General features: G+C 44.7%; 1 protein-coding gene across 1 annotated transcript; it reads right to left on the bottom strand.

Moving 5' to 3' along the window:
* Window positions 1–1,121: 1,121 nt before the first annotated feature.
* On the bottom strand, window positions 1,122–6,493 carry LOC102964791 (cytochrome b-c1 complex subunit Rieske, mitochondrial). Its single transcript, XM_007096717.3, has 2 exons — window positions 6,216–6,493; window positions 1,122–1,935 (listed from the first exon to the last, which is right to left on the bottom strand). Exons 1-2 carry the CDS (start codon window positions 6,427–6,429, stop codon window positions 1,325–1,327), a joined length of 825 nt encoding a protein of 274 aa, XP_007096779.2. The 5' UTR covers window positions 6,430–6,493; the 3' UTR covers window positions 1,122–1,324.
* Between the last annotated feature and the right edge of the window lie 20,387 nt (window positions 6,494–26,880).

Below are 26,880 nucleotides of genomic sequence, written 5' to 3'. Positions count from 1 at the left end.
ATCACCCAGGCTAATTTTCTTTCTAGAATGGTAAAGGTATGGTAAAGAAATGAACCAAATATCTGCTCATAAACAAAAAGTTTTCTTTTTAATACACTTAGCTACTGTTTTAAAGACTGAAGTCCTGGATGACCATTTCCCTTTGGAAGATCTAACCACTGAATCTAGTTTGCTTTCTTACAAATGCACGTGTGATCAAAGATGGACCCAGTGGTATATTACTGACTTACCGCCAAATGGCAAACTTATCAAAGTAGCTGTGATTCTCAACAAGGGTCAAAGCCTACTCCTAGTTCCCAGGGAGAATATCAGATCTCAGTCTTATTTCAGCTGTGTAATTGAAGGCAGAAGGCAGAAAGAAGAGGGTGTCAATTCTGATGTCTTCCTGTGCCCACCACCTTCATATCGGTAGTGGGGACGGTGAAAAGTGGGGACTGCGTATCCAACTGAAGGAAACACCTCAACATGTTATCATTGCAGAAACAAAACCAGCAGGATCCTTTACAGTAGTCTCAGATACACTACTCCCCTTTTGTCTCTAGATAGGGTGGATGCAGAAGCAATGGGAACACAAATATCCTCACCAGACGAAGGAGTTAACAGTGGCACTCCCATTTTGGAAAGCTTTTCTCAGATACTATCCCACCACTGCCTCTTAAAACTAAAGAATTCTAATTACTAACTTATTCCCGTAAGTGAAAAATAAAATTTCCTAGCAGGAAAACAGCTAGCTAGAGCTGGGGCTAAACCCTCAGAGCTGCTAACACCCCATTTAGGATTCTCCCAGAGATTACATTCAACATCATCATACAGACCGGGGGCTGGGGGGCACGTGCGGCAGGACACACACAGCCAGGACTCATGTGTAAAAGAACAAAAGGGAAACCTGGATATTACTGTTTCTGCCAATGCCATAAACATCTCCCAGGACTTGGAAATGACCAGCTACTTTTACCTCAGTCTAACCATTAGCTCTGCAGAATCTGTTGACCCTAACATAAAGAAGGAAGATGAAGGAGAACGTCAATTACAGATTTCACAAATATCTGGTACATAAGTCTGTAATTTTTAATTAGAATTAACTATCAAAGACACTGCACCTTTTAAGTCTTTGAACTTAATAATGTTTAACAGTGGCTTTATTAGGTGAATGCTTGAAAGCATTCAACATTAAATTCAATTTACTTCACATAAATGTTTGCAAATACATTATCAGCAATTCTTAAATATTTCAAATCAACCCACTTAAGTATAGAAGGCTTGCTCATAGGTCTTCTGAGGTGACAAGACGACTGAAAGGAACCTTGGACTTGAGTCCAGATCTCTAACCAACAATCACCATGTCATCACCGGTGAACTCATATGAGGGAACTTCAAGATTGAGAGGTGCAGGCCCCTTCCTGATCCTGCCAGAAGCATCATAGTGTGACCCATGGCAAGGGCAGTAATAACCACCAAAATCTCCTGCATTTGCAATGGGTACACAACCAAGATGAGTGCAAACACCTATCAGGATAACCCATTCAGGTTTCTTTACTCGATCTAAATCATGCTGCGGGTCCCTCAACTGGGACACTTCAACTGCAGCTTCCTGCTCAATTTCCTTCTTGGTTCTATGACGCACAAACAGCGGTTTTCCTCTCCATTTGAAAGCCATGTTCTTGCCTTCTGGAATATCGGATAGCTTGATTTCGATTTTCGACATGGCCAACACATCAGCAGAAGCACTCATGCTGGAAACAAACTGGGAGACGACATTCTTGGCAGCATATGCAACACCTATACTAGTTGTTGCAGTTATCAAATAGGAGAAACCTTTTCTAGCCTCACTGCTCTCTTTTGAAGACTTTGTACCATCTAACACTTCGGTGCGTCGATAGTCAGAGAAGTCAGGCACTCTGATGTCTGTGTGGGAATAACGAACAGAAGCAGGGACTGCAAGATAAACAGAAAGTTAAAAAAACAATTAGATGAGTACCCTGAAAGAAGTATACATCAGGAAATAACCTTTGTGAATTCATAAGCAAAAATCAAGTTATAAAAATGTGAAATATAGCACTAATGCCAGAAATGGTCAGGTTGGCAGTGCCTGCATAGAAAATATTGAAAAAGAAATGAAGTCAATCACTACCTATCATACTGGTATGAAATCACAGGATAATATGCGTAAACTGAGTTCTTCCTGATTGAACACAGTTGATTCAGAATTTCTAACGATTTAGTGCATCAAATCTAAAAAGTTAAACAGTACTGTAAACAGCAATATTTTAAAATCCCCAAAACTCAACATGCCAAAACATACAACTATGTTAACTACTTCCCATATTCTCTGGATTACAAGGGACCGTAAAACTCATCAAGTCCACCCAGTAAGTTGATTTGTGGGGCTCCTGGGTAGCTCGGTCAGTTAAGCGTCTGACTCCTGATTTCAGGAGCCTGCTTGAGATTTTCGCTCTCCCTCTCTCTCTGCCCCTCCCCCACCCACGTTCTCTCTCCCTCTCTCTCTCTCCCTCTCTCTCTCTCCCTCTCTCTCTCTCTCTCGTGCACAAAATAAACATTAAAAAAAAAAGGTGATTTGTGATCATCTTATTAAACCAAATGTCTAACTTCACATTACTATCTACTTACTCTCTGAAAGTTCAGTAGAACTGCTAAAAATTCATAAATACTTATTACCATAAACATTCTGTGAACTGTTAGTATAACTTTAGTTGCAGAAAATGAAGAGATTTTCTATTTTAGACTCTGGAGTATAAATCAGTATTACTTTAACTTCAAGTAAAGCCACCAATGGGCAGAAAAGGACATCCTTGTCAAAATACACAACTATCAAATGAAATCTCCAAAAGAGCCAATTATTTCAACTTAGTACAGGATAAAAGAGCAAATTTTCATATATCCCCCTCTTCAGTGAAGGGTAGTAACTTCTTTAAGAGTAAGGGCACTATCTTTCTTTTTCAGTGCTGTGGATTTCTCAACTGAGACACTACTACTGCAGGCTGGCCAGATCTTTGTGTCAAATGAATGTTAACTAATTACTATTTATGTAGTACTTTGGATGTAAGTAGTTTTTAAACAGATTATGACCTTTTGTCCATACTATTTTAAAATATCTGACAAAAAATTAACTTACTGGCATCACTTTTAAGTATGTTTCAGGAAGCAAATCTCTTTGCAAGTTGTATACGCATTTTAGGAAATTTGTCACAAGGTTTCTTTTTTTATAAAAGGGACATTAAAAATTCCTCACTTAAAAACTGTTGTTTCAAAAAGAAAAATGTACTTATAAAATGCAATTTCATGTAAGTTGCAGCCTACTAGGCTGTCTCATCCTAATATACTTCCTTGAGTATTACAATAAAGAACATGACCACACTTTTCACATGGTTCTCAAAGTCAGTAACAATGGAAGCTGTAAGTCAGCCTTGAACGTGGAGATTAGGGGCACTGATCCCACATGCAATGGGATTAACACATAATTTGTATGTTATACATCTCATATATATAATTCTTATAATAAAGTAAGCTAGGGAAAAGAAAATATTAAGAAAACCATAAAAAATACATTTGCAGCAGTGTACCATATTTATAAAAAAAAAAAAAAAATCCACATATAAGTGGACCTGCACAGTTCAAATCCATGTTGTTCAAGGGCCAGCTGTATTCCCAAACAATGGTGAAACCTATCAAAATCACTCTATGTACTTTTCTGGGACCAGGACAAGGGTAGTGACTACCTAATATTTACAACTATGGCAAAGTGACATTACATCATATACTACCCTACTTCTACCTAATGCTAACCTAACAGTGTAGACTGGGGTTTGGGATCAAATATGAATTACCCTCCTTTGGTATTCTCTGGAATTACAAAGGAAAATGTGTATCATATCTAAAAGATGAAGGAACCAAAGTCCATACTTCTACATTAAAAACAGTGCCTACAATCTTTAACCATATAACAGTATACAAGCAAATGTACAGGAACAATAAACAGAATGGTTTTGACATTCTCATCCAGAGATTTGGTGGTGAAAGAAATCCAGCTGTCTACTGCCACTCTACCTAGCAGGTTACACTTTAGTACAATAGTACAATACTGTACTATTGTATATTGTACCACCATGAATATTTTGGGAAATTTAACTGCCATATTGCAAAAGTCATTTCTAAATAATTTACATTAACTGTATTAGGTGTGACTTTAGCAACAAAGATGCTAGCTAGATTTAGTTCTAAACTCAAGCAAAACCAGATACTTCTGGAAATAGAGAAAATTTAAGAGACTATAACAAAAAACAGGTTTTTCTTTCTTAAGATGAACTCTGATGTGCCTTGGAAATCTTCCTCTCACCTCATGGATCTTCTGATCCAACCCTCCCATTTCACACCCTCAGAACTATCTTTCTACAAACCATCTAGACAGATTATAACGTGAACTGAAACTACAAGCTGAAGGCATTATTATAGAAAAAGTTTGCCTTACGGTTCTGTATTATTTACCTGTTCTTGGGAAAGTCAGGTAAGCCTCTAATTTTTAGAAGAAACCCTTTAGTCACTAGACAAATTCCAAAGATGCTTTTTGCATTTGCTGTTGAAATTTTGTCCTCCTTTATTGTTTCTTACCTCCAGATCCAAAGAATAGGCTTGGGATGGGCTGGTGTACTCTGCTCACACCCTGAACAGTGTCTCCAAAACCCACTGGTGCCCCCAAACAACAACAACAAAAATCGCCATTTTATTCATTCACCAATATCCTGCACTGCCTGTATGCAAAATCTGAGGTTGTAGGAAACAGAAAAATAAAGATTCTTCTCTATGCCTCAAGCTCAAGGTCAGAGGAATCACCAGGAAATGCAATAGTAGGAAGTGTTATGTACCATAAAAATAAAGGAATCAGCAAATATAAAATTTTATTGACCTGACCCTGAACTGAGATTGATTTGGTAAGACAGAAATGTGGAAAACTGAGTGGGAGGATTATTTTAAAGTAAAGAGAACAGGGTGAATGAAGGAAAACTAAAGAGAGTGGGGGTAATAACTTAGCTTGCAGGGCAAGTGTCACTGTCAGTGGGGCCAGGCAGGCAGATAACGCAATGGAGGAGGTCTGGTGAGAACTGTGATGACCTGGAAGAGTGACTGCTCCAACTAAGAGGGCAGCCAGTGCACAGCACTTTTCTCATGGTGAAACAAGTTCAGTGTTGCCAGATTCCAACGTTTTAAAACATGCAAGAAATCTTCCTTTTTTAAGACTGTGCAGGTTGGGAACACTACAGGTACAATGGCACACAGGTTGCCATTTGAGGATTTCCAATACAGGGCATGAAAAAAAAAAAAAAAAAGACATGGCACAAAAGATAGTGCAGGATCTGGTTCATGGCTAAATCAATCTTTCAAATCCATGTTCTATCACATACACAAAGTTCATCCTTGTGTAAGTCACTTCACTTCTTGTAGTTTGTTTTCTACCTGCAAAATGGGAATATCACCAACCTCTGCTTGTGGCTCTTCTTGAGCATCAAACTGATTACAGTGTAAAAACCCTCTGGCCCAGCAAAACATTGCCGATACTCCACATCATTAATGACCTTGGGGCTTGTGTTATTGTTTTGCTGCTGTTGCTGTTGGGAGGGATGCGTGAAAGACAAGGGCATTAGACGGTTTAGGTGGCGGTGAGCAGGACAACGTCCCAAATATTAATAGTTCTTATTTTTTCAACATGTATAATAAAATGCCCCCAAATGTGCTAATGGCTTTAAGTAGAATTTTTCCATCTAAACCTCATGACATTACCTACGTAATTGGTATAATCATTCATCCATTTCACTGGTGAGGAAAAACATTCAGAAATTTGCCCAAACGACCTGTAAGCAGCAAAATCTGTCAGACTTTGCTGGAAACAGTCGGCATTCAGAGTTCTTGAACTTAACCTATGACGTACAAGATTAGCCTGTGGTTTAGGCAGACTGGTCGCCAACGGAAACAGAGGCCCGCAAAGCGAGAGCTGGAGGTCACTCGAGATCGCCCAACCTAGCCGCGTCCGCGCACAGGTGAGGGCAGACACCCAGGAGGTGTAGAAACTTGCCCAAGGTCGACCCAGCAAGGCAACTTAATCCCCCAAAGGGGCTCCGCTCCATTTCCCCGCCCTCCTGAGCTGCGCCGTGGGTCGAGGGCCGGAGGGAGCGAGAACGGGGGTACCCCTCAGCCCGGCTCACCATTGAGGCCCACGGAGGCGACCAAAGGCCGGCTCGCGGCCTGGCCACTCAGCGACTCCCGGCACAGGAAGGGCCGCTTCACGTCCAGCACTGGCGGCTCCGAGGTGGCGGGCACTGAAGCCTGCACCAGAGGCCGCAACGCGCCCGCCACCCCGCGGGACGTGGCCGATAGGACGGGCGCGAACGGGCCCGAACGGGCGGCCACCGACAACATGGCGACGGCTGCTCCAAACGCCGAGCCGGTCACAGGGACGACCTTTCGCCGCGGCGCAGGCGCGAGGAAGCACAGGAGGCGCGCGATCCGTGACGTCAGCGCGCCGGCTTCAACGGTGGCTCCCCTCAGAGGTGGGGGTACAGAGCCAGGAAAGGCGCTGCGTCAGAGGCGGGGCTACGAGCGTACGCTAAGAGCGGAAGGGGGCGGGGCGGAGCCGGGCGGGAAGGTGTGGGTGCCGCCCAATCTGTCCTCCCCATCATCTTTTGGTGTGTAACCTGGTGTCTGCGCAAAGGAGGCCCGCAGGAGTCGTCCCGCGAGTCGACTTTGGGTCCCTCAGAGTAAAAACTTAATCTGTAGGAACCTAGGAATAAGAATAAGTTGTCATCATAGTTTAGGGAAATTAGTAATTCTTAACATATGTGCATATATAATGTAATACATATGTATAAGGATATATGTTAGGGTGTATACATATATATTGTATATAATAGGTTTTATGTACTTATAAAACCTAGAGCCAGGCAAATAGTGGCCACCATGTGTGTACTATAATGATGATTATTAGCACCATCGAAGTAAAAAATAAATTTTAAAAAGGCCGGGGATTTTTGGTTAAAGCTTAACAATCATAGTGATAATGGTAATGACTTATGTGTATTAAGCATTTACTATGTATTAGATTTTGTGCTTTACCTTCATTTTTTCATTTATAGTCAATATCCCTATGAGGTAACAGCTATTTTCCAATGAGGAAACCAATGTTTAGAGGGATTATGTGCCCAGGACTAGATAGCCAACAAGGGGTGAAAGGGGGTAGTCTGGCTTTTAAGCGCTCTAAACCACTACCAGTTTTCCTAAGTGAGATTTTAGGGGATTCAGGGATGGGTCCCCAAATCACTTTCTATCACGTGGTGAGAAAATTATTTCCTTTTTAATTTTCTTTCAATCCTTCTGATTACACCAATGAGAAAGTCTCAGTTTGGTGCTAATATATTGTTAATTCCTCTCTAACACTTGCTAACCTTCCTTTTAAGAGAATAGGCCTTGACTTCAAAGCCCTTGGTTACTTGAATCATCAGGTGGAAGATTTAATAATATAATTTTCTTGTCATGGTATTTATTTTGTCTCCTTAGTGATTCTCCAATGACTCTAGGGAAAAAAAAATTTTACTTAGGTCAAAATGAGTTAATTTAAATATTAAGTAAATGAAGTTTTTCTGTGCTGTGCATGGGCCCTGGGACCTTGGCGAGTTTCCTGACTCCTCTATGCTTTAGTTTCCTCACCTGTAAAATGGAGGTGGTAATGATGCCACCTAGAAGGAGTAAATGTACTAATATGTGTAACAGTACCTACAAGGGGCCCCACATGCTAAACACCAGGCTTGTTAGTATTGTTTTATCTGATATATTCCTTCAATTCGTGCTGACTCATTTGTGTTCCTCTCTCTAGGTCCACAGCACACTGAACACTTCCTCCTGGACCCTTCTCAGGGTCTAAGTCTTGGCCATCCATATTGCCCTAGGGACTCTGTGGTACTCTCAGCACTGGAACTGGCCTCCTCAGGGGTTACTCTGACTTGGCTAGCCATAGGTCTGGCACTGGGCTCACCCCAGCAACAACCCTCATGGTAAGAGTGGATGCTTCCAGAGCAGCTACTACACCCCGTGTGTTTGAGTTCTTTACATGGAATAATGCACTTAATATCACAACAGCCCTTTGAATTGGTTAAGAGTAGGTGAGGATGGAAAAAAAAAGAAGGAAGGAGCCTTTACAAGACTCTGGGTTTAATCCTAGTTCTAATACTCACAAGCTGTAAGCCCTAAAATGAGTTATATATAGCCTCTGTGTATGCCTCAGTTTTCATTCTATAAAATGAAGATAATAATAGTGTTTATCCCCAAAGGGTTATTTTAAGGATGAATTGGACTAATATGTGTAAAGTGCAGAGAACCATGCCTGGCATACAGTAAGTGCTATGAAATGTCCATGATAACAATAAAAGTAACTCCTTCCATTTTATGCCAGAAGAAACTGAGATTCAAAGATGACAAATGAGGGGCACCTGGGTGGCTCAGTCGGTTAAGTGTCCGACTTCAGCTCAGGTCATGATCTCAGGGTTTGTGAGTCCGAGCCCCATGTCAGGCTCTGTGCTGACAGCTCAGAACCTGGAGCCTGCTTCGGATTCTGTGACTCCCTCTCTCTCTGCACCTCCTGCACTCATTTTCTGTCTCTCAAAAAATAAATAAACGTTAAAATTTTTTTTTAAAACGGTGAAAAATAAAAGATGACCTACCCAAAGTCACATCATTTTCTTCCGCCTTATTGAGATATAATTGACATATAACATGTAAATTTAAGGTGTACAGTGTATTAACTTGATATACTTATATATTGCAACTTGATTACCACCATAGTGTTAGCTAACACCCCAATCACACCATAGAATTATTTATTTTTTTGTGGTGGGAACACAATCTAGTTTCTTGCCAACTTTCAGATGTATAATACATTGTTAACTACAATCACCATGCTGTGTGCTAGATCCCCAGAACTTATTCATCTTAGAACTGGAAGTTCAGAGCCTTTGACTGACATCTCCCTGTCTCCCACAACCCCAGCCCTTGGTAACCACCACTCTACTCTGTGTTTCTATGAATTCCAAGTCTTTACATTCAATATATAAGTGAGATCATATAGCATTTGACTTTCTCTATCTGAATTATTTCACTGATCATAATGCCTTCTGGATTGTTGTTGTTGTTGTTGTTCCAAATGGCAGGATTTCCTTCTTTCTCATGGCTGAATAATATTCAATTCAATGTATGTACCGTATCTTCTTTATCCATTTATCCACTAACAGACATTTAGGTTGTTTCCATATCTTGACTATAGTGAATGTTCCTATAATGAACATGAGAGGGCCCATATCTCTTTAAATCCTGTTTTCATTTCCTTTTGATATATACCCAGAAGTTGCATTGTTGGATCATATGGTAGTTCTATTTTTAAATTATTGAGACACCTCCATACTGTTTTCCATAGTGACTATATCAAGTTATATTCCCACCAACAGTGCACAAGGATTCCCTTTTCTCTACGTCCTCACCAGCATTTGTTATATACCTTATCTTTTTGATAATAACCATTCTAACAGGTGTGACATGATACCTCATTGTGGTTTTGATTTGCATTTTCCTGATTATTAGTGATGTTGAGCACATTTTCATGTGCCTGTTGACATTTGTGTGTCTTCTTTGGAAAAATATTCAGATCCTCTGCCCATTTTTTTTTAAATGTTTATTTATTTATTTTGAGAGAGAGAGAGAGAATGAAAGCAAGTGGGAGAGGGGAGAGAAAGAATCCCAAGCAGGCTCTGTGCTGTCAGCGCAGAGCTTGATGTGGGGCTCTGCCTCACTAACCATGAGATCATGACCTGAGCCTAAATGAAGAATCACTTAACTGACTGAGCCACCCAGGCACCCCCCCCCACCCATTTTTTTAATCAGATTGTTTATTTTGTTGCTACTGAGTTGTATGAACTCTTTATATATTTTGAGTTGTATGAACTCTTTATATATTTTGACAATCTCTAATCAGATATCTGATTTGCAAAGATCTTCCCCTATTCTTTTTTTTTTAAATTTTTTGTTTATTTATTATTGAGAGACAGAGAGAGACAGAGCATGAACATGAGAGGGGCAGAGAGAGGGGAGACACAGAATCTGAAGCAGGCTCCAGGCTCTGAGCTGTCTTCACAGAGCCTGGCACAGGGCTTGAACTCACAAACCGCGAGATCATAACCTGAGCTGAAGTCAAACGCTTAACCGACTGAGCCACCCAGATGCCCCTATTATTTTTTTTCTTTAGTATTTATTTATTTTTGAGAGAGAGAAAGACAAAATGTGAGTGGGGGAGGGGCAGAAAAAGAGGGAGACACAGAATCCAAAGCAGGCTCCAGGTTCTGAGCTGTCAGCACAAAGCCCGACGTGGGGCTTGAACTCACAGATCATGAGATCATGACCTGAGCTAACAATGGATGCTTAACTGACTGAGCCACCCAGGTACCCCAATCCTCTCCCATTCTAATGGCTGCTTTTTCATTTGTTAATGGTTTTCTTCGCTGTGCAGAGGATTTTTAATCTGACATATTCTCACTTATTAAGTTTTCTTTTTTGCTTGTGCTTTTGGTGTCACATCCAAAAAATTATTGCTAAGACCAAAGTCAAGGAGCTTTTTCCCCTATGCATTCTTCTAGGAGTTTTATAGTTTCTCTTCCTATGCTTAAGCCTTTTACCCATTTTGAGTTAATTTTTGTGAGTGGTGTAAGTAGGAGTCGAATTTTGTTCTTCTCCATGTGGTCATCCTCTTTTCCCAACACCATATATTGAAGATAGAATCTTTTCTCCCTTTTAGTATTCATGACTCCCTTGCTAAATATGAATTGGCCATATATGTTAGGGTTTATTTCTGGCCTCTTGTGTTTCAGTCTTATTAAATTTACTAAAACTTGCTTTGTGACTTTTCATATGATCTAAGCTGGAGAATGTTCCATGTGCAATGATGCATGCATTATTTTTCTTAATGGCGTTCCATAGTCCTGTGGCTTTCTTTGTTCCTTTAGTCTCTCAAAGTTTTTCTCCTCTGATTGAATAATATCAATTCATCTGTCTTCTAGCTCATTGATTCCTTCTTCTGCTTGGTCAAGCCTGTTATTGAAGCGTTCTATTCAGTTTTTCTCTTCAGTCATTGTATTCTTCAGCTTCAAAATTTCTGTTTGGTTCTTTTTCATGTTTTCTATCTGTTTTTTTCTTCTCACTTTGTTCTTTTATTGTTTTCTTGTATCATTAACTTGTATGTCTATGTTCTGTGGCAGCTCTCTGGACACCTATAGAATAATTATTTTGAATTATTCATTGCACAATTCCTGGATCTCCATGCCCTTGGAGCCAGTTACTGGAGGTTTACTATATTCCTTTGGTGGAGTCATGTTTCCCTGATTTTGGTTATCCGTGTTGCCTTGCATCGGTGTCTGTACATTTGAAGAAGCAGTCACCTCTTCCAGATTTTGTGGACTGACTTCAGGAAAGGAAGACTTTTATCTGTGGGTGGGGGCACATGTTGTGACCCTAGGTCAAATGATGCAGGAAAGCAAGTTTGGAGGCATGTGGTGGCACTAGGTTTGGGGGGTGTATGATGTGTCTTTGGCTCAGGGGTCCAAAAGCATCAACAACTTTGTGGTCTTTGGTGCACACTGTGGAGGATCACAGTCACTGCAAGGGCTGTTGGGATCCTTGGTGGCACCTCCAAGTTCAGTGGCAGGCAGTAGTGGTGCCAGAGTCAGAGGTGTGCACACACTGGTATGTGGTGGCCAGCTGCAGGTGCCGATATAGTGGCAGGGGCCAGTTTCAGACACATGCATAGTGGTGAGAGTCAAGACAGGCAGCAAGGGCCAGGGCCAACTCTGAGCTCCCTGGCAGCTGGTGGGGTCCTGGCTGTTGGCATACTCTCCTGTGGCTGTTGGTCTTCCCCAAGCATGAGCACTATAGAGAGGCTGGTGATGGGCCTCAGGTCAATCACGTGAATGTACAGCTGGAGGGGATGGCCCCAAGCACACATATGGTGGTAGGCGGTCAGCCACGAGGGTCTAAGCTGGCATCTTGCCCTTGCACAGCCTCAGAGGCCTGAGCTGGCTGGCCCCGATGCAGTTCCTGAGCTCCAGTCGGGGTGAGGGGAGTGGGGTGGGAGGGACTACTCAGGTAGCCAGTGAATACTTGCGGGGCAAAGTCTGGTGAAGTCTGCAGGGTCTCCACAGCAGCTATGCTGGCCATTTATTTCTTCAGTGGAGAAATCTGCTGTGGTTGTCTGCAAAACAGGTCTCTGTGAAGCACAGGTGCTCCTGTTACGTGGCTGACACTGGTAGCCCCTGTTTTTTCTTCCCTGTTCCTAGCTGTCTCTGTTCATCTCCACTTTGCCAGTCAGAAGCAGGACCTCAATGAAGTGCCCCTGAAAGTCTGGGGAAGCCAGTAGTTTACCCTGCTCTCCCTTTCCTGGCATGGAGAACTCTTTCTAGTTGGGACATTTTCTCTTGTCACTGAGCAATGCTAGCTTGGGGGATGGGTTAATTTAAGTAAAATGAATCTTACTTTCTTCTCTTTTTATGCAGTACTTCTCAGGCTTTTTGTTTACTACATTGTCAAAATTTCTTAAGTGGACCCCAGAGCTCTTCTAGAGCTGTATTTGTTTGAGATCACTGTCTAATTGTTGATCTTGTGGGGGAGACAGATACTGAAGTCTCCTATGTTGTCATTTTGATAACATCACTCCCTCAAAGACACCTCATTGATAAGTAAAGGAGCCCATTTGTTCTGGGGTTACGGAACCAGGCTGGGACGCTGGTGGAAAAACCAAGTGGCACTCAGAGATCTTGGTGCATTGGAGATTTATTTAACATTGGCAGGCTCAGAGGAGACTGATTCTCCAAAGGTCTGAGCACTGAATGCAAGTGGGGAGGGTAATTTATAGTCATCAGCTTCCATATCTGTGGGGGTTTTCCCATGCACAGCAAACAAAGGATGAAGAACCCGGAGGAGGGGTCTCTAAGCTAGAGACCAGAGTCTGTTTTAGCCCCGTTGGCCATTTTTGGGGTACTTTATTCACTTCTCCAACATTACCCCTTTGATGCCTTTAAAAAAAACTTTTAGTAGGCATCACCTTTCAGTTTTACGAGTTGGTACTCTCAGAAGACTAAGATACGTGCAGTAGTTTGGTGAGCAACAGTGTTTTCAATAAAATGTACCATGGCATTCAGTATACAGGGGCCAATGGATACAAGTAAAATTATGGAGAGGAGGGGCCCTGCCAGGGCAGGAAGCCAGGATGCCCAATCCGTGAGATCCCATCCTTTCCATTGATTCTTTCCTGTCATCTATGTTGAATTCTTTCCTTGACTTCCTTAACCTTAGTTGTAACTGTTCCTGACTGGTTTACGAAGTAGCAACATTCCTCCCCCAGAAAGATGCAAGTCCCTCCTTTTTCTGAAGTGAGGAGGTTGAGGGCTCACCTATTTTGGAGGGTCACTGTCGCCAGAGAGTTTATTTGACTTTGTAAGGTTTCCAGAGAATCTGTCACTCGTTCCATGCCTTCATTTAGCTCTTGAGATAGTCTATAGTATGGTCCTACAGACGAACTTATGCCCCCTATTCCAGTTCCTATTCCTGTCACAATTCCTGCTCCTATCAGAACAGGTAGCAGGATTGCCTGTTTAGTCCGGGACTTGGGGCTAAAAGCTGTTAGAAGCTGATCTTCAGTGTATACGGATATCTCTGGGGTTAGGAAGATGGAATAACATATCTGAGTCCACTTGGCCTCTAAGCATCGGTAGGCCGAATTAGAACACAGATAGAACACCCCAGGGGTTGAACATAGGGTCGTATTCCTCTCTAAGGTTATATTTCTTCTGCATAGAGAGGTACTGTTCATACCTTCAGGGACTGTACAGATTAGATTGTTGGCATTTGTGAGACAGATCCCAGTGGGTCCAATTAAGACAGAGGTATTGGTTTTGAGATTTTCAGGAGCTTTCCAGGTCAAAGGGATATGAGTGGCTAAGTAAGCACTCCAGCTGAGGGGCAAGCACATCCAGCAGGTTTGGGTGTGATTATTTATTTTATGGAGGACTTGTAGAGTAGTATTGACCCAATGCTGGAGTGGGAAATTGGTAAGCATCTGATTGAGGGCTGAAAGGTTCAAACCTTGGTAGGCTGCTGGGGGAGTGGTCGCCTTTATGGCTTGTATTACCCTATCCTGGATATCCTTTATAACTTTTTGAAGGGCCCTGTCTTGCACCCTTCCCCCGTCCAAGATCCCCCATTGAGGAAGGTAAGTGTAGCAAGCTTGCTTCCCTCTCTGGAGGCCCTTGTTGTGACATGGGCTCCTGACATTTTGGGTTATCTCGGCAGTCCAATACTTAGTCCTTGGGGCACCGGGTGACTGACAGAGAGTGGGTGTTTTTCCTTTGTAGCAATCTTTGTGGAGGGAGGTGAAGGCACTGAATGCCCTTGACCCCCTTATTGTCATATAACAATCCTGGGGGCAAGGTGGGTAAGCGGCAGTTGTGAGGGTGAGAGAGGTTATCATAATATACAGGCAATACTTAATAATCCTCCCATCCAGAGGAGGTATGTGAGACCCAGCATGCATCTTTTGTCTCATGTCCAGCTTGTTGGTGCAGTCTCTATCAGCCCAACAGTAAGAAATACGATCAGGGCTATGACACCAGTAAGGGGCAAGGGCTGGCAGAGTTGCATCCAAACCCCTGGGCTAGGTTCATGCATTGATTCCTCGAGCTTCTGCTGTGTGCAGGCCAGCCAGTTTCTGGGGTGTGTCTGGAGCAGGGCTGGAGGTCTCAGGGGCCAGTTTCCCTTTTGAGGGTCAGTTTAAGCAGGTTGACTGGATCTGGATGACTTCACCAGGTTGTGGGTTCTTCTGAGTTGGCCTTCTTAACTCTGGAGTGATGGACCCATGGGGTGATACCTGAAACTTTAAGGGCTGTAGGAATTGTTACAATAACAGTCCACCTGGTCTAAGAGGTTCCCTCTTCCAATCTTTGACCCACACAGAGTCTCCTGGATGAAAGGGGTGAATGTGGGTCCCTAAGGAAATTGGGGCCCTCTCTATGGTGTATCTCTGTAACTTATTTAGGACTGCTCCCAAGGTCTGGAGCTGTTCTCTTATTCCTTTGTCTCCAATCTGGTTTTTAGGTCTCCTGGGAGTTTTCCTAAACATGGAGGGGTGGGCGCGAGGAGTCACCCATATAATAACTCAAAGGGGGAGAATGCCAGTGCCCCAGGCGTGCGTCGGGCATGCAGGAGGGCCAGCAGTAGTAAATCTGCCCATGGGAGATTAGTCTCTTGGTGGAACTTAGCCAGGGTTTCCTTGAGGGTGTGATTCATCCACTCTACATTCCCTGAGCTCTGGGGTCACTAAACAGTGTGCAGTTTCCAGGTAATGTTGAGGGACTTTGTCAGGGTTTATATAATGTCTGCCACAAATGCAGGTCCGTTATCACTGTGTCTGGTTAAGGGTAGACCAAACTGAGGCACAGTCTCCCGTAGAAGGGCTTTGACCACCTAGCGACTTCGTTCCATTCTGGTCAGGAATGCTTTGACCCATCCCAAATATGTGCAGATTATTACAAGAAGGTACCTGAACCCTTTATTTGGTTGTATGTTGGTGAAGTCCACCTCTAAGTCTTTGAAAGTGGTGACCCCCAGGCGGGAGCCATGGAGCAGACCAAGCATTGTTTTTGGCACATGTTACACGTTGTTCACTGACAGCTCTGCATAATGCCAGCAGGTGGCTGATATAATAGTTCTTTTTGAGGAGGGCCTCTAGTACAGTTTTCCCTAGGTGTGTGAGTTGGTGATACTCCTTTACTAGGTGTTTTCCCATAGATGACAGGAGAAAGATGTGTCCATTTAGCGTGACCCACCATCCCTCTTTGCTTAGTATGCCCCCTTCTGTTGAGGCCCAACTTATTTCTTTCTTTGTGTACTGGGGCGGGGAGGCTTCCCTCTGGGGCTCAAGACTCATAGTGTAGGTAGGAGCTTCACCTGGGTCACCACAGGCGGCCGGTCTGGCTGTTTTGTTGGCCAGGTAATTTCCTTGAGTTATGGGGTTGTCTCCTTTCTGATGTTCCTTACAGTGTAGGATAGCTACCTTGTCTGGCAGCCATACGGCCTCAAGAAGCTTTAGTATTTCTTCCTTGTTTTTGATAGTTTTCCCTGCAGCAGTAAGGAGGCCTCTTTCTTTATGGATGGCCCCGTGTACATGCACAGTAGTGAAGGCATGCCAGGAATCAGTGTAGATGTTAACTCATTTACCTTTGCTAAGGATGAGGGCTCAGGTTAAGGCATACAGTTCAGCTCATTGTGCCAGCCATCCTTCCGGCAAGGCCTTGGCTTCCAGAACTTTGGTGGTTGTGGTTACCCCATATCCTGCTCTTCGGCTGCCCTCTTGTAAATAGCTGCTCCCATCGCTGAACAGGGTGATCTCTGGGCTTGTTATAGCCTGGTCTTGGAGGTCCAGGTGGCTGGTGTAGACTTCATCCACTACTTTGAAACAGTCATGGTTGGGTTCTCCCTCCTCCCTGGGAAGGAAGGTGGCTGGGTTTAGTGTTCTTACTGTTTCAAGAGTGACCCTTGGGTTTTCATAGAGAAGGCCTTGGTATTGTGTCAGCCGAGAATTGGAGAGGAAACGATATCCTTGGGTGCTCATGAGGGACATGACCATGTGTGGGAACTTAACATTAAGTCTTTGTCCCAGTGTGAGTTTGTCTGCCTCCTTGATGAGGAGGACTGTGGCTGCCAGCACTCTGAGGCACGGTGGCCATCCTGCAGCCACAGGATCAAGCTCTTTTGACAGGTAGGCCACTGGCCATTGCCAAGGCCTCATGCTCTGAGTGAGCACTCCAAGGGCTATTTTGTCCTTTTCATGTACAAAGAAGTTAAAGGGCCTTTCTATGTCAGGCAAACCCAGGGCTGGGGCTCATCCCAGAGCCAACTTTATTTTTGTGAAAGTGGCCCTTGCCTCCTCAGTCTATGCACGGGGCTCCCAGTCTAGTCCTCCCAACAGGTCATAGAGGGGCCTCGCTATGGCTGAGAATCTGGGAATCCAAATGCAACAGAACCCTGCGGTCCCTAAAAATTCACACAAGCCTCATTTTGTTTGGGGCTGTGGCAGTGTGGTGATAACTTTCTTCCTTTCTGGTCCTAGTTCTCTTTTTCCTTTTGTGAGGAGGAAGCCTAAGTATCAGACCTTCTGCTGACAAATCTGTGCCTTTTTCCAAGAGGCCCAGTACCCCAAGTAGGATAGGAGCTGCAGGAGGGCCTTTGTACCTTTCATACAGTCTTCTTGGGTGTTGCTGGCAAGGAGGAGGTTGTCTACATATTGGAGGAGGACACATCCTGTGGTTTCCCTCAGAAAGTCGGCGAGGTCTGCAGCTAGTTATTCCCCAAAAGGAGTGGGTGAGTTCTTGAAACCTTGGGGAAGTCGTGTCCAGGTCAGCTGCATCTGGCGCCCTGTAACGGGCTCAGCCCATTCAAAGGCAAACAGTGGTTGACTTAGAGGAGCCAGGCGGAGGCAGAAAGAAGCATCCTTTAGGTTGAGGCATATAAACCATCTGGCTGACCCCAGTATTTGGCTGAGGAAAGTATAAGGGTTTGGAACCGCTGGGTGTCAGGGAACAGTCACTTTTTTAATGGCCCTCAAATTCTGTACTGGTCAGTATCCTTCTCCTGGCTTCTTGACTGACAAGAGTGGGGTATTCCAAGCTGATTGGCACTCAATTAGAATACCTGCTTCTCTGAACTTGGTCAGGTGCTCTTGTATACCCATTCTAGCCTCTAGTGGAAGGGGGTACTGTCTTTGTCTCAGATTGGGCTCCAGGGATCAGGTCAACAATGATGGGGGCCTGACTCCAAGCTAGTCCAGGTGGGTTATCTTCAGTCCATACAGAGGGGAATGTAACCTGAATTCTGAGGGGCTTCAGGGTAAGGCCTGGGTACAGAATAGTCTCCATTCTTCTTCCCTTGGCAGGGTAATCACCAAGACCAGGGTTTCCTTCTGCCTTGGGTTTAATTAGAGACTAGTGTGTCCAGTGGGTTCAAAAGTTATCTGGGCCCCAAGTTTGGAGAGCAGAACCTGGCCCAGGAGAGGAATTGGGCAGTCAGGTAAGTAGAGGAACTCATGCCGGACCTTGTGACCCCCAAGTTCACATTGTTGAGCTTGACAGAAGGGCTGCTGCATTGCCCGTGTCCCAGTAGCCCCAAGTATGGTTGCCGTCTTTTGGCTGAAGGGCACCACCAGGGAAGTAACAACAGAGTTTTCAGCCCCAGTGTCAACCATGAAAGTTATTGTTCAGCCCCCTACTTCATTTCGACCATGTGCTTATGGGGCCAAGAGAGAAAGAGCCCAGTCCCCCTCAGTCCGATTCTACCCCTGCCAGACCAACGAGATTCTCGCCTCAAGGTTCCTCCCAATATCGTCTGGGTTTTGAGGGCCCCTTCTGATTCAGACATTCATTCTTCCAGTGTCTCTTCTCTTTGCAGTATGCACATTGGTCCCTTGCTAAGGGGGCTCTGGGCTTCCCCCTTTTGGTGATTGGGGTCTTCCCATCTTTGCAGCTTCTGTTTCTTTTAGTGCTGCTGTGAGAAGGGTGGCCTTTTTTAGTCTTCTCTCCACTTCTCTTTCGGGTAGGAAAGATGTTACCATCTGTTGACTTTCTGGTGCCTGGGGGTCAAATGGCGTGTATACACGGTATGCTTCACATAATCTTTCATAGTAATCTCCGGGAGACTCCCCAGGGTGCTGTGTGACTGATGATATTTTAGTCATGTTCATGGGCTTTTTGGCTCCAGCTCAGACTCCCCGGAGGAGGGCTTCCTGGGATCGTCAGATGTGGGCCTGTCCTTCTTCTGTGGTGAAATCCCATGTTGGGTGTTCTTCAGGCATGGCAGCTTGAGCCCAGACAGCAGGATCATTAATCCCCAGAGGTCCGTGATCTTCTAGGTACTGTCGTGTTTCTCTCATTCTTCTTCTTTCTTTTGTATTAAACAGAGTATGGAGTAACTGTTGACAATCTTCCCAAGTCAGTTGGTGGGTCTGGAAGAGGGACTCCATCAAGTGGACCATTGCTTGTGGCTTCTCAGAGTATGATGGAGTGTTGTGTTTCTACTTGAGGAGGTTGGTTGTAAAGAAAAGTTGATAATACATCATGGAATGGGTGGGCTGGACTGTTCTGTCCTCATTCTGTCTTTCAGGCTCTCTCATCTCCCTTACAGTCATTTGGAGGTATTAGGTCTGGGTCTGGGGTTCAGTCTGGCCGCTGGCCCCTGTGGGGGAGGGTTCTCCAGGTCCAAGAGGGATGGGGAGATGGGCGCCTACTGCAGTGGCAACTGCCAACGCGCGACTGTGGCTGCAGTGGCAGCGGCAACTGTGGCAGCACAACTGGGGCGGGGTGCAATGGAGACACAGATGGGGGAGGAGTTTCAAGCTCAGGGGGAGTGGGGAGGGAGCTTGGTGAGTCATAAGGAGGTGGAAAGACAATATCTTCCTCCGTGTCTCCTTTAAGTATTAGAGGAGTGGTGGGTCGCTTCTTTGGCTCCCTGGGTGAGCCTCTGGATAGAGTGGTTAAAACCTTTGCCTGGCTCTGTTTGCTAACGATGAATTGCACCCAAGGCAGGAGATTTCGGGCAATTTCAAGCCAGGAGTCAATGTATGGAAATTGATCAGGGTGGCCTGGGTTCCCAGTGACCATTAGCCAAACCCACTGCACTATTTGAGCATCTAATGTCCCTTCTGGGGGCCATCCTACATTAAATATGGGCCATCCTAGTTCACAAAAGGTCCTTAACTTCCTGGGTATTATTTTCACCCTGTAATCACCTGAAAATCCCTTTTTAAAATTTTTGAGCATGACTTCTAAAATCGTAGGCTTACTCTGTGTTGATCCCATTATTACTTTCTTTGTCCTATTCGGTGTCGCAAAGACAGACAAAGGAAGGGTATCCCCTCGGATGAGATGACCAATCAGATACTCCTCTGGTCGCATTCCTGAGGGAAACTTTAGGTGAGGTTTGGCTGTAGTGGACTCAGCTTTGTGACTTGCGATCAGAATCTGATCCAATACCACCTTAGACCTTATACTCTCACCACGACACAGGAGAGCCCATTCAGACTCTGTAGACTTTTGGGGACCTTAAGAGTGCCTGTCCGTGGAGCCACAAACTTGAACTCGACTGGCAAGCCTTGCTGAGCCACACATTCACACACACGCATGCACGCACACACCAGAATCTATTACATTCCCTCCTGCAAAATTTTCTACCTGTGAGACCTATTAAGTCCTCTGAGGATTGATCAGGTCCCCCTTCCACCCTTCTGGCTGGGCCTGACTTCTTTGGGGCCCCAGCCTCACCGGTTCCAATGTGGGGTCCAGGTCCTCACCTACTAGGTCTCTTTGAGTCCAGCAGGGTACAACAGAGTGGGGCCCGCCCGCGACAACTGAGAAGGAGACTGCCGAAATTCAGGCAGGACACGCCTTCTCCCTTGCGATCTCTTGCCCCATGACCGCCTGGCCATTCTCTGAAACCCATGGCAACAATGGGCTAGCGCGGTTGGGTTTCCCTGTCAGGGAACCAAGTATGTTATGGAACCAGGCTGGAACGCTGGTGGAAAAACCAAGCGGCACTCAGAGATCTTGGTGCATTGGAGATTTATTTAACACTGGTGGGCTCAGAGGAGACTGTTTCTCCAAAGGTCTGAGCGCCAAATGCAAGTGGGGAGGATAATTTATAGTTGTCAGCTTCCATATCTGTGGGGGTTTTCCCACGCACAGCAAACAAAGGAAGAAGAACCCGGAAGAGGGGTCTCTAAGCTAGAGACCAGACTCTGTTTTAGCCCTGTTGGCCATCTTTGGCGCACTTTATTCACTTCTCCAACACTGGGTTCCAGTCCAGAGTTGTAGCAGGGAAGGGGGTAACTCTAGGGCTGAATATTGATCCTCTCACATAAGATGGAAGGTAGAATCCAGGAATGGCGGGTATATCGGAAGTTGGACTTATATAGTTCATCCACTTGCTAGTTTTTTGTTTTGTTTTGTTTTTAACCGAAGGGGCTGTTAGCTTTCATGCTTCAGCTTCTCTTTCCTTGAATCTACATCTGGAAGGACTCTAGAGGCAAACAACCTGGTTTGCATACCAGCTCTGAACCTTGTAGTTGTGTGACTTCGGGCAATGCTGAGCTTCAGATTGCTCATCTGTAAAATGGGGATAAAAATGAAATTGCTGTGAGGAATAAAAGAAATAAAGCAAATAAAGTACTTAGTCTTTGGTACACATCAAGAGCCTAGTAAGTGTTATTTTTTATAAATCAGGGTGTGGGAGCGAATTTGGGGTAGGGGGGAAATAGCCAGGGACCTAGAAGTGTAAATGTTTGGTAACCTTCTGGCCCCCAGGCACTCTGAAGAGCAAAGTACAAGAAAGAAGCTGGAAGGAGGAGAGGAGACCCAAAGCCCTCCTTTTAACAAATGAATGGCTTGTTCAAAGCAGAGGTCAGAGGTCAAAGACTGGAGACCCACACTCTCCTCCCCTCCTCAGTCCTTCCCAGATGAAGGAACCAACATGAGTTCCCTCTTTGTGAGTCAGAAACTGCACCAGGTGGAGTTGCCCCACAAAGAAAACTTTTATTTGCAGGAAATAAGGAGATTGTGGGGAATAGCTTCCAAAGTCATGACTCCCTCAGAGAGAGTAGATTGATTCCTTTTCTTTAGGGTTAGGATAAATATTTAGATAGGGAAGCCTTGTTATCCTATGTAGAGATGGGAGTAAGGTCACACATGCGCAGGGAGGAAACATGCCTACACATACAATGTATGCTATGTAAATGAGGCTGAGCCTCCTTCATGGGCAGAGATTTTACTATTATAATAAGGCAAAGGTAATTGTAGGTCATTCCAGGGGTCACTTCACCCATCTGTACAGACAGGTCTAACTGAAAGGGTCCGAGTGGTCTGAGCCTGAGGGAGGTCCTATCAGGGCAATCGCCTTCATCTGGGGAGTTTTAAGTTTCATTTGCCTGAGTTTCATTTTAGGTTTCATTTGTCTGAGTCAAGAGGAAAGCCAAAAAGAAGAGCCTAGGGGAAAATGTAAGACGAAGGTTAGTGAATACAAGCAGGTGGGCAGTAAAGGCCAGGTCTTGGGGTCCAGCTGGTGACAATATGGCATACTCAGTAATATAAACCCCAAAATTATTTGCTAGCATTTACAAGTTCTGAGTATTTCTACCTACCCAGTGTAATAGAATAGTGCCCCCCAGTAAAGATGCATGTGTCCTAATCCCTGGGATCTGGGAATATGTTACCTTGCCTGGCAAAAGGATGTTGCAGATATGATTAAGGATCTCAAGATGGGGAGATTATCCTGGATTGTTTGGGTGGGCCCAGTGTAATCACAGCGTCCTTATCAGACAGAGAAGATGTTATGCTACTGACTGAAGATGGAGGAATGGTGCCTGGCACCAGGGAGTTGGGGCAGCCTCTGGAAGCTAGCACAGGTTGTTCCCTAGAGCCTCCAGAAGTAACAGCACTGTGGACCCATTTTAAACTTCTGACCCCCAGAATTGTAAAATAATAAATTTGTGTTGCTTTAAACTACTAAACTTTTGGTAATTTGTTACAGTGGCAATAAGAAACTAACACACACACATGCACACACACAAACTGAAGATCTAACCACCACATTAGTCCCAGATCCTCACATAGAAAAACAGTGAGGTAAGGACTTGCTTGCTGATCGGGGTTCTTCCTTACCCTATCTGCTTCACTGAATTATATCGCCTCCTATCCTCCTATCTGCTGAGGTCTCTGAGTGTGTTTATATGAATGATACTCCAAGAGCCCCTAATTACAATAATATTAACTCAGGTTTATATAATTCCATGAACAAACCTGATCTGTTGCCAAGAGTAGTAGGATGTCAAAACACAAGGGACTCTCTCCATCCCTAGTCTTTTGAGATGTCTTGTTCCTATAGTCTGGATGTTTCCATCTGGGAAATGGGTGTGTATGCGTGGAGCCTGGGAGGGGAGTGTGTTCTAAGAAGACTGTGCTCGGGTGCTCCAAAGATCGTCCTCAGAACACAGGTGTAACCCAGCCATTCTGCCTATGATCCTGGATAATGTGCAGAGCCAGTGAGCCGCCTGTGGCCTGCCTCAGGAGACATGCCTCCTCAGCCACTTTCATCTCACCTTGTGCCTAAATGGAAAGGCAATCAGCCTCCTGCTGAAGGGCCCCCACGTCTGTCTCCTGTTTCCATGCCATTACCCCGGGAGATGCCTGGCTTCCCATTTCCAGTTGCAGTTGCTGTGACAGTTTCAGCCTCTCCCCTCAGCCCACGTCCCTCACTTGAGCAGCGAGATGTGAAGACTGACAGCCACTTGAGAACTGCACAGACTGTCCCCAATTTAAGCCATTTAAAATACATTTCTGTTCCATAAAATCTGTTTCCGTAATCCTGTGTCCCTACCTCTTTGAAAGATGGTAACCCTAGGGAGGAGAAGAAATTAGCCAGGGAGGAGAAGTTCAGACGTGCTAATATTTTAATCGCTCGTTCCTTTAACACATTAGTCACATTCATTAAGTATGATTAATTTGCAGGCTTTGTTGAAAACCATATCAGTTTCCTATCAGCCACACATCCATCTTTTGCCAAGCAAGCTGCTGCAGTAATACCAAAAACTACTCCCTTCTTTTTTATACCTTCATTGTATTATGTACCCCCTGAAAAATTTATTGAGTTAATTAAACTCATGTATATAGAATGCTTGCTAAGAACCCAGGCTCCTGAGTGAGGCTGACAAGGCTTGATCCCAACTCCACTTCCTGCCTGAGTCACTTGGGGAAGTAGCTGAATCTGTCTGAGTCTACTTCCTCATCTGAGAGTGGATGAGGATAGTTATCTCAGAGTTTTGTTGTCAAGATACAATAAAGTTTGGGAATTGCTCAATAAGTTAATATTATTGTAATTAGGGGCTCTTGGAGTATCATTCATTTAAAAGATTTTTACCCAGTGACTTCTATGTGCCAGGCAATGATGTGTGACCACTGCTAGCAATACAGCAGTGAACAAAATAAATAAAAGTGGCCTTTAGGACCTTACATTCTAGGTGCGGGGAGATTAGACAACAAATGTATATACCAGATGGCGATGTGTTCTATGGAGAAGAAGGAGCAGGATGAGGGGAAGAGAGGACTGAGATGATGGGAGATGGCTGAAGGGATCTGAAATCACCTAGTTCAACCTATGTACCTCAGAAAAAATATGATTAACGTATCCATCCACTGAATGAATGTTGAGAAGCTATTAGATACTAAGACTGTAGCTAAAGCTGGGGACTCAGGCACTGACCTGGAAAGGCTCATGGTTTCAGGGGGAAACAGCCATGCTGTGTGCCCAGTTGCATCACACACAATGAGAAAACACCACCAGATGTAGGGAGTAAGGCCAAGGAACAAAGCCTCCACGGCAGAGCATGATGAAACAGGAGGGCCCAAAGGATGCTGCCTGGGAAGGGGAGATGTGACTGGAGCCATGAAGATGCAGGAGGAGGAGGTAGGTAGAAAATCAAGTATAGCAGGTGTTGCAAGGTCCTGTCTGTATCCCTTCCCTGGACCTCCAGATGCCAGCCTCTGAATCTCTCTGCCTGAAAACTCTCCCTTGCCCAGCCCATCCCATCCCCAGGAGCCCTCCAACACTGGCTGGCAGCTTCTTCACTGGCTTCCTTTGAATGGGTAACTCTGACTGTGTTCTACACTGTCCCCCAGGGGTTCCATGTAGGATTCGGCCCCAGTTGCCCATGGTGGTAACTGGCTTGATAATGCTACTGGCTGTCTTCCCTTCCTTGTCTCACTTCCTCCCTTCTTTAATGGTGTTCTCTCCACCTCCCAGATAAACATCATGCTTTCAAATTGTCTCAGGGTCAGCTTCCGGGAGAAGGGGAGCAGGCAGAGGGAACCTCACATCCCCAGAGGCCTGAAGGCAGCGGTAGAGGGGAATAGTTTCCAGTGGGCAGAAGCTATGTGGGAGAGAAGAGGCTCCTGGAGGTCTCCACCTCTGGGTCCTTTATCTGTTTTCTATTGTGTAGCAAATATCACAAACATAGCCATTCAAAATAATGTCCATTTGTTATCTCAGTTTCTGTGGGTCAGTAGTCCAGCATGGCTCATTTGGGTCCTCTTCTCAGTCTCTCCCGGCTGTATTCAAGGGGTCAGCCAGGGCTGTGTGATCTCACCTGAGGCTCAGAGTCCTTTTCCAAGCTCACTTGTACTGTCAGAACCTAGTTCCTTGTGGTTGGACTGAGGCTGTCAGCACCTACCTAGAAGCCACAACAGTTCCCTGCCTCATAGCCCTCTCCACAACATGGCAACTGTCCTTCAAGACTAGCAGGAGAATCTCTGTCTTTGGATCTCTCTGACCTCTTCCATTCCCAACCTCTAGACCCTCTTTGACAAGGGCTCACCTGATTAGGTCAGGCCCGCCCACCATCAAGGTAAACAGAGCATATAGGGGGTGTGAATCTTGGGGTCATCTTAGAGTTCTGCCTACTACAGCATCCCATCATGAAGAGCCATGCACACAGCATGCAGCAGCATGGGATGATGCTGTCTCATTTCTCACCAGCTCGCCTTGAGCTCCACAATGACTCCACAAGAACTCAATATGAAAGTTTTCACATGAACTCCCATGTGAAAATGTGTTCTCACATGGGAGCATTTGGCACATGGTCCACTGTGTCTTCCACGTGTCGTGTGTCATGTGTCACATTAAGGCTTTCTTCCCACTCCCTGCAGAGTGGGAAGAACCTTGGGAGAGATGGTTTTAGGATAAACTCTTTTCAGGGAGAATTAACACATTTTCTGGAGGGAAGAGTAGTGGGGCATAAGTGAACAGATAAGCTGAAAAACCTTGGGCAGCCTGTAGAGGACAAAGAAGGTATTAATGTAGAGTGTCTCCCTCCTCCATAGTGTCTCCTCCCTCTGCCCCAGGGTATCAGAGTTCTGTACCTTCTATCATCTTGTTTCCAAGCATGAAGTTCTGGACCCACTCAGCTTGGACTCAACTCAAAACCTCTGTGGAAACTTTGCCCATTACTCAGGAGAAGCTGAGATTCAGACTACTGCCTGGGTCCTATGTTTGCAGAAGAAGGCCCAGGAGAAGCCCCTTCATCTTGGGCCCTGAGACTCCAAGACATTCCTGAGACCTTGAATGTGAAGCAGGAAGGAGGCTCAGGCCCACCCAGAGCTCCTGCAGGATCTGCACGACACAATTACAAGGTCATTATTTCCCTTTTACAATGATGCTCAGAAAACATTGAGGAAGTTAAATCAAACCACCAGTTATCCAGAATTGCCACTGGAATAATAAATTCACATGTTAAATAAGAAATTTTACTTGCACTTATTTCAGAATTGATGGACATAGGAAGTGTGAAGTGCTTGGTATTTAATTTTTATTTCAAGGTAATCATGAAGGCAGTACCCATTTGTACGTCCAAAAGCCCTTTCATCCCTAAATCTTGAGACCAATTTCCCAAGCATACCAGGAATAAATTAAGTTGTAAAACCTACATGAAAAAGATTAAAGTTAAAACATAATTTTGAAGAACGACTTGAGTTTGTCCATTTACCTGTATTGTAAGTACCCTTGCCTATTTTTCTTATAACTCTTTTTCACAAAATAAGGGATTTTGTGTGACACACACAGCAAAATGAAATGGTAAACCTCCAATGTCTTAAGAAAAGCCCAAGTAGAATTAAACCCGCCTTCTGTGTCTAGGTGATGGTAATTAAACCGGATCTCCCATAACTAGGTGTGCTGATTAATAAATTATTTGAT

Source organism: Panthera tigris, chromosome E2, assembly GCF_018350195.1.
Source record: "Panthera tigris isolate Pti1 chromosome E2, P.tigris_Pti1_mat1.1, whole genome shotgun sequence".
NCBI lineage: Eukaryota > Metazoa > Chordata > Mammalia > Carnivora > Felidae > Panthera > Panthera tigris.
Note: the sequence above shows the minus strand (reverse complement) of the source record. Positions and strands in the feature narration are given on the sequence as shown.